Source organism: Lepisosteus platostomus, chromosome 12 (assembly GCF_059453375.1).
Source record: "Lepisosteus platostomus isolate fLepPlt1 chromosome 12, fLepPlt1.hap1, whole genome shotgun sequence".
Lineage (NCBI taxonomy): Eukaryota > Metazoa > Chordata > Actinopteri > Semionotiformes > Lepisosteidae > Lepisosteus > Lepisosteus platostomus.
In genome coordinates, this window is record NC_142622.1 from 24,395,894 (window position 1) to 24,408,255 (window position 12,362).

The window sequence follows — 12,362 nt, forward strand, 5'->3', positions numbered from 1 at the left end:
TAGAGCTGCTGGTTTCACAACCATAGTGGAACATAATCATAACATAAGGAAATTAAAAGCAATTGACTATCGTTTTTTCTGCTTTAGAAGTCATTATTTTAAAAAACACATGCTTAGGTTTCCTTTACAAAATATATATATATAGGTCAGTGAAAATCTATTTAGTAATCTGGGTTGTAATCTCATAAATCTTCCAATGCCCTACATTGTTTAACCTTTATTGACAATGCATTGCAGCATTATTAAACTCAATCAGGATCAAGCAGCAATAACAAGCTCAAGCTAGAGCGAATCAGCCACTTGCTAATTTTGATTTGTCTGCTGCTCTCCCACTAATTAGCAAAGAAATTCAGAGGACTGCTAATTGATTTGCAACAAAGAGACAGCTGCGTGCCCCAGATGTCTGTGATCCGCATGTGCTACTGTGGTATGGGGGAGGCCTGCTCAGGCACAGACAGAATTGATTTAACTACAGCACTGAGCCTGGAGGGAGCCATGCACAAGGGCTGTCATTGCCTATGATTACAGGCCTGTGCACACCGCTCTTCTTCTGCCTCCTCATTCACATCCCCTGCAGCACATCCGGCCCAGCTTTCATTTTCAAACGTTGTCAAACCTTATTTGCGTCCGGAAATGAAGGGGACATTTTAGATGCCAGTGGATGTTTTGCTTATCTAAGATACCATGCTCACGACCATGTAAAGTTACTGTGAGGTTTTTCAGATAAATTAAAATTTCATCCTCAGTTTGTAAAATCTCTAGTTATTTACTACTGTTGTAATGTTGCACATCACATCATGTAATAATTCATCACTAAATATTATTGTTAGATAATCTTAAAGCATTTACAATTAATGTAAAAATTACTGAAACACACTACAGAATCTGTCATCACTAAAATGAAACACATCATTGTCAAAGGGAGTGCTACCAAACTAAGCAGAAATTGACTGGAGTAACATGGTTATTATGTAGCAATGTAATTAGAACAAAACCACAGGATTGTATGTATGAAAAAAGGGCTTTGGGGAATAAATAACATAGATTTTATAAAGGCAGGTTTATACTGTATATAGATGGTTAGCATTGCTGCCTTGTATCACTGGGGCATTGGGTTCAGTTCTCAGGTGCTGTTTGTTTGTAGTTAGTAGTAAGCGGATATGTTCTTCCTGTTTGTGTGGGTTTTCGCCAGGTGCTCCAGTTTCCTCCCACAATCCAAAGACATACTGGAAGGTTAATTGGCTTCTGGGAGAACTGGCCTTAGTGTGAGTGTGTCTGTGCCTACTGTATATACTGTATTTGTCTGTGCTTATGTCTGTGTCTGTCCTTTGATAGACTGGCATCCCATCCATGTTTTGCACCCATTCCTATTTGGATGGACTGGATCCGCCTACCCCGCAGTCCTGTATTGAATTAAGCAGTTAGGATATGGATGGAAGGTCTATGTCTCTTAACTGTTATACTCAATATAACTTGCTGGAGGTCTTTGAATAAGCAAGTCAGCAACAGCAGTAGTGGATAGAAACAAAGTATATATTGTGGTATATTTAGTTTTTTTAAAAAGCTAGTGTTAAAATTAATCATACATTCCAGGCAGTAGGCATTAAAAATAATGGTTTTCTTTTGGTGAAGAATTGACAATGGATACAGTACAACATATTAGTTAGATCTAGAATATCGTGTATAGTTTTGGTCAACATGTTACAACAACATTACGCTGCTCCAGAATCAGTCCAGAAAAGAGCAACAGAATACAAATGCAACTACGAAGAGACCCGATTCACATACTCAAAATCTACAGAAGTATTGACAAACAGGATCAATTCAGAACAAACTGTGACACACTCACAGGATAACAACTGCAAACTAAAGGTAAATGCATTTTGAATCTAGAACGGGAGGCCAGTTTCTTATGTTTTCAATTCATCAATCAGTTATCTTGCTTGATCTGACACATTATTGTAAACGGTAATACCTGCACATGGTATTCCCATTTCCTCTTTGTCTTCTGTAATGAACAGATTTGAGTGGCAAAGAAAAAAAGTAGATATTGTGGGAAGGTTTGTTTTTAACTGTTCTAACAATCATTGTTCTCATCTTCTTGTACTGCTAGCATTTCAGTCAGTTACTCAGATCAGTTTCTGTGGTGGTTAGGAAATGCTCAGTGCTTTTAAACCTGCTCTTATTAAAAAGTATACACTTGAGACTTGAACCAAGAATATTGTTTTGATGCCCTTTAATGTGTACATGCATTATATAGTTGAAGAATTGAGAAAACATTACACTACAAATAATAAGTAATAGGCTTATTCCATGCTGAAAAAAAGAAGAAAGAGAACACAACGTTTCATCCGTGGAGCCTTCTTCAGGTGTGGGATCACCAGGATCACCTGGTTCACCTTCAGGATCACCTTCAGGATCACCTGAAGAAGGCTCCACAGCCGAAACGTTGTGTTCTCTTTCTTCTTTTTTTCAGCATGGAATAAACCTATTACTTGTTCCTTTGCAGCCTACACATGCTGATGCAGCTACCCACCTGAACTACTACCCACTACAAATAATGTAGATCTCTTTCTAATTTTTTTAGCTGTCCAGACAAGAGTGGCATTTTATCATTATATGAATCTCAGGTAATGTGTTCTGCATACTGAAAATACATCAAGAAATATTTAGTCAATAGGTATAAACATCATGTTACGTGTTTTATACATTTACATAGAAGGCAGATAAGCTTATTTATGGACTATTACTGTTTAACAGGATAACAAAAAGCTGAACTCAAGTCATGTCATTTCATAAAATGCCATACCCTACTTGAGTAATGATGTTCACCTGCTTGCTATCAGCATGATTGAAAATTGCTTGCAGCCCAAAGAATGAGATGTTCTCCTACAACAATCAGCAGGAACAACCAGGAAACAGGTTCTGTGATGGGGCAGACCATGTCCTGAAAGGGTAAGAGTCACCAGGCCAGTCTAGAGTTGTCATTCCTATTTGGGGCATCTGTGTAACAGTTTTCAGATGGCAAAGTTTAGGAATAACATATTGACACAAAAGAGATGAAAGTGCCATCTTCTGAGGGACAAAACTTCTAAAATTGTAGCTGGGAGTGTTTTATTCACCAATACAAACAATTCTGACCTTGACAGAACACAATGTGCTGGTTGTTGTTGAAGCATGCCATGTGGCCATGGAAAAGTGAGGATATGGGCAGGAATCTCCTTAAACACAGGAATACCTTTGATTCTAGACACTCCACCTTAAGTAAACCATGTTGAGTTTTGCAGTGGTCAACCTCTTTATCCTGACCTGTCAACTGAAGACTACAATGAGTAACTAACCTTTGCCACCTAGTTTAAGACACATACTGTAGGAAAAGAAATGAGTAATACATTACAGCACTACTAGGATTGAAATAATTACTTTGGATAATTATACCAGATAATAAAGTTTGTAAATTATTTCTATTTTGTGATAGTTTTGTTTAAAATTATTTATTTAATCAAGTATGTGTTTCTGCTAATAAAACTTCCAATTTTATATTTCCAAAATAAAAATTCTTACCTGAAATTAGTTTTATTTGATTGTCACACCATGCCACAGCATGAGGAATATAATTTTGAGTTTAAACTTGTTAATAAAAAGAATGTTATAAATTTAGAGAATTTATCAAAGATCAATATTATCTTCTAACTTATGTTTCATCGATACTATGGTCAATTTGCAGAATCTGACAGAATCTTTGAATAAAACAAAATTTCAAAAAAGTTACTGTAACTATAACTTTTATGTTTATTACAGGCTATAGACTGCTAATTATAGCTTTAATCTGTCCAATTCCTATGTACAGTGTGCATATAGTTTTTCCAAAAATCCAGTTGCCCCATAATTCAAATTTATAATAATTATACTGAATGTAACAATTCTCAGAATGTCACATAGTATTACAGGTCATATATATTATAGGTGTTTCTTTGCTGTTAAGCTGGAGGTTCTCTTGCACAGTAGTCAACTATAATGGTTCATTTCAAAAGTGCTGGTTATGTATATGCATGACAGGTCTGATAGGGGTTTTAAGGATTATAATCTATTGTCTGGTGATTAAAGTAAATCGCTGATACAGAACTACAGTATATTATTATATCAGGTATTGATGACATTCACAGCTGTAATGGAGTGGGAGCTTTTGCTGTACAGATTTACTCATTTTATAGAAAAAGAAAGGAAAGGCTGATGTTAACCTGACTTGTAGATCATTAAAAAATATGTGTCCATATATGGTGAATAAATATAAATATTGATCTTTATTATGTTGGCAGGAAGTAGACACTGGGATGAGCAGCACTAGGAAGCAATCTGCATGTTCATTTAGTTTTACTTCACATAAACAAATTAAAGAAAAATCAGCTCCCTAAATGATATTCTACACTAAAGCATTTACCATTTTTAAAGATACTGTATAGCCTAAGATCTGAAGCTAGTATGACACATTTTTACGGAGAATTAAAAATTATCCTGAGTAAAAAGAAATTTGTATACAGTATAACAAAAAAGGCAGTTCTTCACTTTTACAGGCAAATGACACATACAGGTACATGACATATTAGTGTCACAATTAATTTTCCCGTAACAAAATATTCCTGTGTTAGAGTAATCTTACTTTTGTTCATAATCATGCAATTAATCATTAGCATAATTCAGTTCCTACCTGTTTTTTTCACATTTCTCAAATGTTCTTTTAATCTTTTACAGGTCCAAAAGAATTCCTGAAATATTGAAATGAAGTATTCAATGTAAATTGTTATCAAATTAACAAGTCACCTACGAAACTGATGAATACTGGGGAGGGGGAGGGGGTTGGGCTATGGGATTAAACTACTTGAGCATCTGTTTTTATGGGTTTTGACTACACAAAACCCCTTGGACAAATGACAGTTCTGTGCACATTAAAATTAATGTATTGACTATTTATTGATTACTTTAAAAGTAATTAATTACATGTACAATAAGTAAGAATGAAAATATGTAAACTATTTTAGACAATGGAATCTCCAATAATACAACATCATCATATTATTCTATACAGTATATACAGTATATCATTTGTCCAAAGATAGCCTTCCATCATGTATAATTTGTCTTGTTTGTTTTCAGGGTGTATACACTATTGTCAAACATTGAAACTAAAAACAGCAGTCTATTAAACATTCATCTTTCATAATATCTGAAATCACAAATGAAAGTAAGTAGTCTGATCTGGCCCTTTGGCAGTTAACCCATGTTGATATAATATTTCAGTAAGAAGGGAAAGTTCATGAGTGCTTTACACTGTTGTAACCTAAATAAGAGGCTACTCTGCAGCCTGGCCATTGAGGCCTTTTGTTGTGATAGTGTGAGTCTGAAAGCAAGATTAGTCACTGGGGTTTAATCTGCAGAAGTTTATAAATACATCAGAATAATTAACAGGCACTAGAAACATTCAAATAATATTTTTTTTTCTTTAGAGTGCATTGATGCATTAAAATATAGTACTATCACCTTTCATAGTACTGTACGTCTTAGAAAAAAGATTATCTCCTCAACGAGGGCATTTGACAGCTTGGGATGTCTGTTGTTTAAAAATAACAAGTAGCTTATTTTTGTGTGTACTTAATTTATTTTTTTATTTCTACTGAATTAAAAGAAAGATGGTAATTAAAATGTGTTCTGTAATGCTTGAAGGGGTAAAGACAAAATAGAGTTCTATTAAGTTATTTTTTGTCTAGTGCATGCATTTCAGCTTTGTTACATGCAGAGTGAACCCCAGGATTGAGGTATTATATGCATTATAGGCTGTTGCTTGCATATAATAGAAGAAAGTTGCGGTTCAGATTATTCTTCATATGGCATAAATAAAATGACTGATACACTGTAACTTAGGTCAATCAGATCAGCAAAACTAATAATCAGTTTTTTTCACTTAGAGCAGTTGATGCACTGGGCAGAACAGATGACACAACTACGGTATAGTACAATGACTGACTTTAATTGTAATTGCCCACCAAATTGCCTGACATTTGCATTAACAAAAGAGACTTTGCTGGTGATTAGAAAATACTAGAGCTGTTAGGAATACATCAATGAGTAACAAAAAGATTATTTTAAGTTTTAAAAAATTATCATACAAACTAATTACTTGCATGGTGTTTCTCTTTTTCTGTTTTGTTTAAGTTCCACTGCAGCTGTGGAAATGCTCATGATATGTGCAATAGCACTTCTAAACAATTTCAAATGAGGGCCATTTTTGACAATGTTTTACTAATTACACTAATTATTAGACTCAGTGATGGGCTTGTCTGGAATTTAATACTGCTGATGTTGGCTTTTGTCCATAGAGTTAACATCTAAGTTAGAAATCACAGATTAGAGCACATCTGAAAAGGCAAATTTAAAAAGGCAAAGTAATGATTTTTTTCTGTGCAATACTGAAGTAAAAAGATTTTTAAAAAGCAAGACAAGTGTGGTCACCTAAACCCTGCCACCAAAAAAACAGCTTTAAATTGTTATATATACATACTGCATAGCTCAGTCTTTTTGCCAGGCAATTATGAATGTAAATTATATTTACACATTTTGTTGATTTAATAGGTATATGCAAGGAAATAAAGAAATATTGTAGTAGTTCAGTCAACTTCTAATAATGAGGAAACAAGCTGGTGAATATAAAGAGATAGCATACTTAATACTCTGTGTTAACTCACCTTGCTGAGGAAGATGAGTGCTGTCACAACTCCCCTGGCTTAAAAGGAATGACCCAGGATGCTACAACAGTGAAGACAACGTGGGGGGAGTGGTATTAGAAATGATGCACATAGATTTGTGGGTAACCAGGGCATGTTTATATAAAGGAGAGTAGAAATGCTAAATTAGAATTTGACCTCCACTTGAACTTCTGTTAAATAAAACCATACAGTATATCAAAACACAATAAAAAACAGCAGCAGAAAACAGAAAAAAAACAACAGATGAAAAGCTTTGGAATGTGTAATGTATAGAACACCATAGGAAATGTCAGCAAAGGGGCATATCATCTAATAAATTCTCCTGGGGACTTTATCAGTAGTATCATTACTAAGGTAGTGAAAAATTAATCTTTGTAATATACTGTACAGTAGGTAACTTTCTGCAGTGTCCTGTTTCCTTTTTAATACTCAGAGGAAGACCTACTGTATGTTTGCTCCCTTGAGAGCAGTGAAGCTTGGAATCAGTTTATTTCTGCCTTTTCTTTCTGTGTCAAGTGTAACTGCTGTGGATCAGCAAAACAGCCACAAACAGCAGCTGACCCCTGCACACCTCAGGCTGGGCCCTGGCAGGAAGAGCAGGGAGAGCGGCATTTAGACAGCTGCCATGTTCTATTTGCATTTGGGGCTCCTAGTGGATTAAGCTGGACTTGGAGAGCATGCACCTGATTACAGTGCATAAACCGATTCTTATCACCAGATTCATCCCTCTATCACAATCTATCTAGCTAAGTTACTGGAGCCTAGCTTTGGGTACAAAGCGTGTGCCAGAATATGGGCCAGGAGAATGAAAGTATTAGTCTTTCTGGTTGTTGTTATTGGGGGTTGTCCAAATAAAATAAATCCTTAATCCTGAAATAATTTGGAGTGAATGATCTTGAGAGAAGAAAAAAAAAACTAGAGCTAGAAGGTTTTCAGGTATATGGACCACTCTGAATAGCAGGAATACATCTGGATTCTTTTGGCCTCCTGCTTTTTTTCTTTTTAAAGGGTGAGGAACTAATCCTGGTAGGAGGGTTCAAGATAATTAAGTATATCAAATATATTTGTTCCAGAACTGATTTCCTATGATTTCTAAAGTAAAAGGCTATGTGAAAATATTTATTTTCACTTTTTTGTATGTGCATCACATAAACATTTGTCCCTATAAATCCTATATTTGAATTGCATTTCTAAAATATTTATTGAGTCCTGTACATAGTACAATAATGAAAAAAAGAACACATGTATCAATCAGCTATTAATTCCCACATTTATTTTACAGGACAAATGGCACTGACTCTCTGGAATGAAGGGTAGGTGGCCTCTAATAAGTATTAGTTATCATGGTTCACTTGCTCTTTTGAAAGGATCGTGAATAAAAATGAAGAATTAATGGAATTAAACTGATTTCATGGGCTTATTATTGCAATATACTGAACAGCTTTAATAAGGCACCACATGATGATCAGGATGATTAATGTGTACATGTGCATCACATACTGTATATTGTAAATGTAATGAACCTTATCCAATTTAAAAAAATAATGACATACAAAATGTTGTTTAGCATTGAATTTGCTGATTATCTGATACATTAAGGCGGCAGCTTTCTTATTACATAAACAGGTTTGGTGGATGTTTGTAAAACAGGTTTGAGTGTTTGTAAAAAATACCTACAGTAGTCCATCCTCCGTTCTGAATTAGAAAAGCTAAGGTTCTCTCTTCAGCATACTGAAATTACAGTCAGCATCCTCCTTCATTACAAAGTTGTAAAGTCAATGTCCTATGAGTTAAGGCCAGGCCAGAGAAAAATGGTTCTATCCTGTAACACCAATCTGATCTCCAGGATTTCTAGAGCCTTTTTTCAATAATTTTGGTCATTCAGAGCCACCTTCAGATCTGAGAGCAGAAAAATGTTTTCAACCTCTCATACAACAAAAAGTATATGACTATACATATTGCCTAGTACAAACGATGATAGTGTGCTTGACCAACATGAATGTTGACCAACAGGAATGTTGCATACAATTGTATTGCATTTTTTTATAATTGAGAACCAAATTGTAGGCATGGCATATCACGCATGTAATACAGTATGTATATGTAAAAGTTGTAAGAAATAACTTATTAGTGATGCATAATTAAAGCTGGTCATTATATTTCATTCTTTAGCTTGTAGAGGTAGAGCAATTCTTCACTTAATGCTCATCCTTTAAGACCAACCCATACACATTTAGATATTGGTCATTTCTGTGATGTTGTTTCTCTATTGCTTCTTCACCTATCACCGCCTTTGCATATGGCTTTCTCCCTATTGCTTCAGGGGGTGGAGACCTAACCCCTCCATTCTTGCTGACTCAGCAAACTGGTCAAAGCTCAGTTTTGAGGATCCCCAGTGCATGACTCCTGGCATGCAGTAAATTTTCTGTACCTACAGTAACTTCAGAAGAGGTACTACCACACCTCAGATCGTAGGGTATGCATATCCATATAATTGCATGACTTTAACTGAGCGATTGCATATGCTGAACATTAGAGTGATATGACCTAAGAACCTTGGATTGAAGCATGAAATTCATATGTTAAAGCTGCCTGGAAGAATGTGCTGTTTTACTCTGGTTGGTGGCAATAAGTCCCACTCACTGATTTGAGACACAAGTGTTACTTGCTTTGATATTATGAATCTCCCTACTAACAAAAGTGTAGCAGATATACAGATGCTGTTTTATGTGTTAGCAAGTACAGTGCATAAAACTTCCTAAGAAAAATGAAAGAATGAATGAATGCAGTGCAGTGTTAAATGCAATTGCTTGTATGGAAACAAAGGGATGAAGAAGCCCTGAATAATCATGTATTCCGTATACAAAGGCTCTTTGTCTGTGGTTCGTCTCAGACATTATTTATGCATAGCAATGAAGGAATATGACTGGAACATGGGAACAGAAAAGCTTTGTACTCCTCTGTTTGATATTAATGGGGGTCTTATTAGCAACAGTCACACAGACATCACTTGATTTGTGGCCCAGCAGAAAACAAATAACCCCTCTTTGTGTCTTATTTAATTATGTACTGTCACGCAAGCTCTATTTAGCTGGAACAAATGTCAAGGAACCTCAGTGGTAGAGCAGGAAGTGTCTGAGCATGTGCATCAGACGTCACGAGAAGTGGCAGTAGTATGGTGGTATCATTGTTTGGACAGATTCATATATATTGTATATACAATAATATGTGTTTTGTTTGCAGAATGAATGTTGCTTCAGCTGCAACTGTACTCTTTCTGCATTTTAGAAGCACATTTTGTTTGCAGTTCAGTAACTAAAACTGAGTTTCACGGTGTGTTTGTTTAAGTCACTGTTTTAACAACAAATATCGTTATTCTTTCAATTCTAGTAATGTACAGTATGTGCTATTTTTGCACAGTAATGCATGATTTGAAAGCAAGCATTGTATAACTAAAAAAAGCAATAGTTTAATTTCAGTTATCTTTACTTTTATTATTTGTTCCTTTCTGTTGTAAGAAGATCAGGAGTGCTCCAGAGAGAAAACCTGTGTAATCTGGAAATTGTCTATAGTTGTGATCCAGGGCGGGTAATGAGGTGGTATTGGAAATGTATACTTATTAAAATTCAAATTAAATACAGAATTTGAATTTTAATAAGTATACCACCATTTGGTGTTGGATACATTGAAATGGAAAATCACTTTAATTACGCAAAAGGAGGTGACTTGCAGATGTTTTTTTAAAGGACTGAATTGATCTTATTATTCTTTGTTGAATGCATTTAATCGACAAAACACTATATGAAAAAAGGCTAACATTTTTAAAAAATAAACATACCTTACAGTCAAAATCTATTTTTACTCACTAGTTCTATTCTTATTTACTTGGAATAACACTTTTTATGTCCAATTGATTTAACAAAGCTTTTCATCTATTTTTTAAACACAAATAGGAAAACAAGATAAGGTGCACATGTAGATGCTTTGTAATTTAAATTCCAGGGTGTGGGTGAGAGAAAATCAGAAAGGTATTAATTAATTCATGGGACAGTGGTAATCAAGAGCCTAATTACAGGTTTGATGATCTTTTAAAAGTGCTCTCTAAAAATATATGTTACAGTCTTTCTGAAGGCCTGTATAGACTTTGCAGGTTCACAGAACAGTGGGGCTTAAAGTGACATGTTGTTACTCAAGGGTTCAGGCAGCGAATGATTACGCCAAGACTCCATTTACTTTAAGAGTTTTGGTAAGTGGTTTTGTCAGTTAAGGACAAAAACATTGTGCTAGTGCTCAAACCCAATTTTCCTCTGCTACGCAGTAAATTCTGAGCTGCTTAAATCAACGGCCTTTCAGTCAAGACTGTAGTCCAGACAGGTGTGCCAAAAGTTCAAGCAGAGCAAGACAACAAACTCTTTAGCAATTTGAAATGGATTAGGATATATCCTTCTTTAATCTGTCTTGATCACCCTGTTAACTTCTGTCTTTCTGGTCCCTCAGGCCTTTTTGCTGTTTTGCTCTTGTCTTCACAAAAAGAATATGCTTTTATGTGTTTAAATCCTTTATGGGTTTTGTATTTAAGGAGCTATTTTATTACATCTGAGCCTGCATTGTGTATAAAAGGAAATAATGACATTTCAAATTTAGTGGGGGTGTTCATCCTGGTGTCCTGCCTAAATTCCACTTTGGGCACAATTCAGCTTCCCTATATTTTCCCCCCAATTCAGTTGTTGAACTAATATCTCACTTCTTAATCTGTGTAGTTGGGCTGCTGGAGCAGAAAGGCTGTTTCCACTTCAGTTGTAGATGATGTGGGTCCCCTCACAGTATATGTAAAGCTCTTTAATATCCTTAGTGGTTCAATATCTTAAAATTCCAATAATTTATTTTACTATAATATGTATATAAATAAAGAAAATTGCTCATAAATTAACTGTTTATGAAAGATAATTTAAAGTATATGAAATGTTGAATACAAGCAGTCCGAGCTCTGTTGATCATTTTATTTTGTCTTCATTAGAAGGCCATGACTTCTATTACATGTGACAATGTTCATATATGTTTACTAATGAAAACATTAAGAAGTACAAAGACAGTTAACATAAATAAAATTAACAGAGTCAGTCAGTTACTCCAATAAATTTTTAATTATGTTTATTAGGGTATGCACAATAATTAAATCAATTCTCTTTGAAAAGAATATTTGAAATCTCTACTCAAATAGTACCTGGAAGCAACAAACTGTAGATATCTTCAATATGACTGGGATATTAAATGGTTAACGATGAATGGAGTGTACTGTATGGAGGATACACAGAAAAATATTTCTGGCTAAACTGAAGAATAAAATATGCAATATGTGACTAGTTATGTATTTGTTTAGCTTATAATTGACTAAATTGAATTGTTTTTTTTAATGTGTGTAAAATAACAGCCTTGAGCAGGATGTAAGTTCGAACAAAGAATAATTTTATATGAACTACACAGCACAATTATTGCTGGAAGACATACAAAACCATTGTTCCTCAGTTGTCGATTTCATTCTTTGCGCTTCATTTATTGGACATAGGTTTAATTAATTGAAAGTTGTGAGGCGGAACTTTT

At 34.8% G+C, this 12,362-nt stretch overlaps 1 protein-coding gene across 10 annotated transcripts in view; it reads left to right on the forward strand.

Moving 5' to 3' along the window:
- LOC148651328 (poly(rC)-binding protein 3) overlaps positions 1–12,362 on the forward strand; it is a 402,183-nt gene that overhangs the window by 343,116 nt on the left and 46,705 nt on the right. For 3 of the 10 annotated variants that reach the window (XM_088601452.1, XM_088601451.1, XM_088601454.1), the window contains one exon: positions 8,044–8,074. The exons of the other annotated variants lie outside the window; for them this stretch is intronic. In XM_088601452.1, the coding sequence (XP_088457578.1) occupies positions 8,049–8,074 (26 nt within the window). In that variant the 5' untranslated portion in view covers positions 8,044–8,048. The remainder of the gene's footprint in view (positions 1–8,043; positions 8,075–12,362) is intronic. 10 annotated transcript variants of the gene reach the window in all.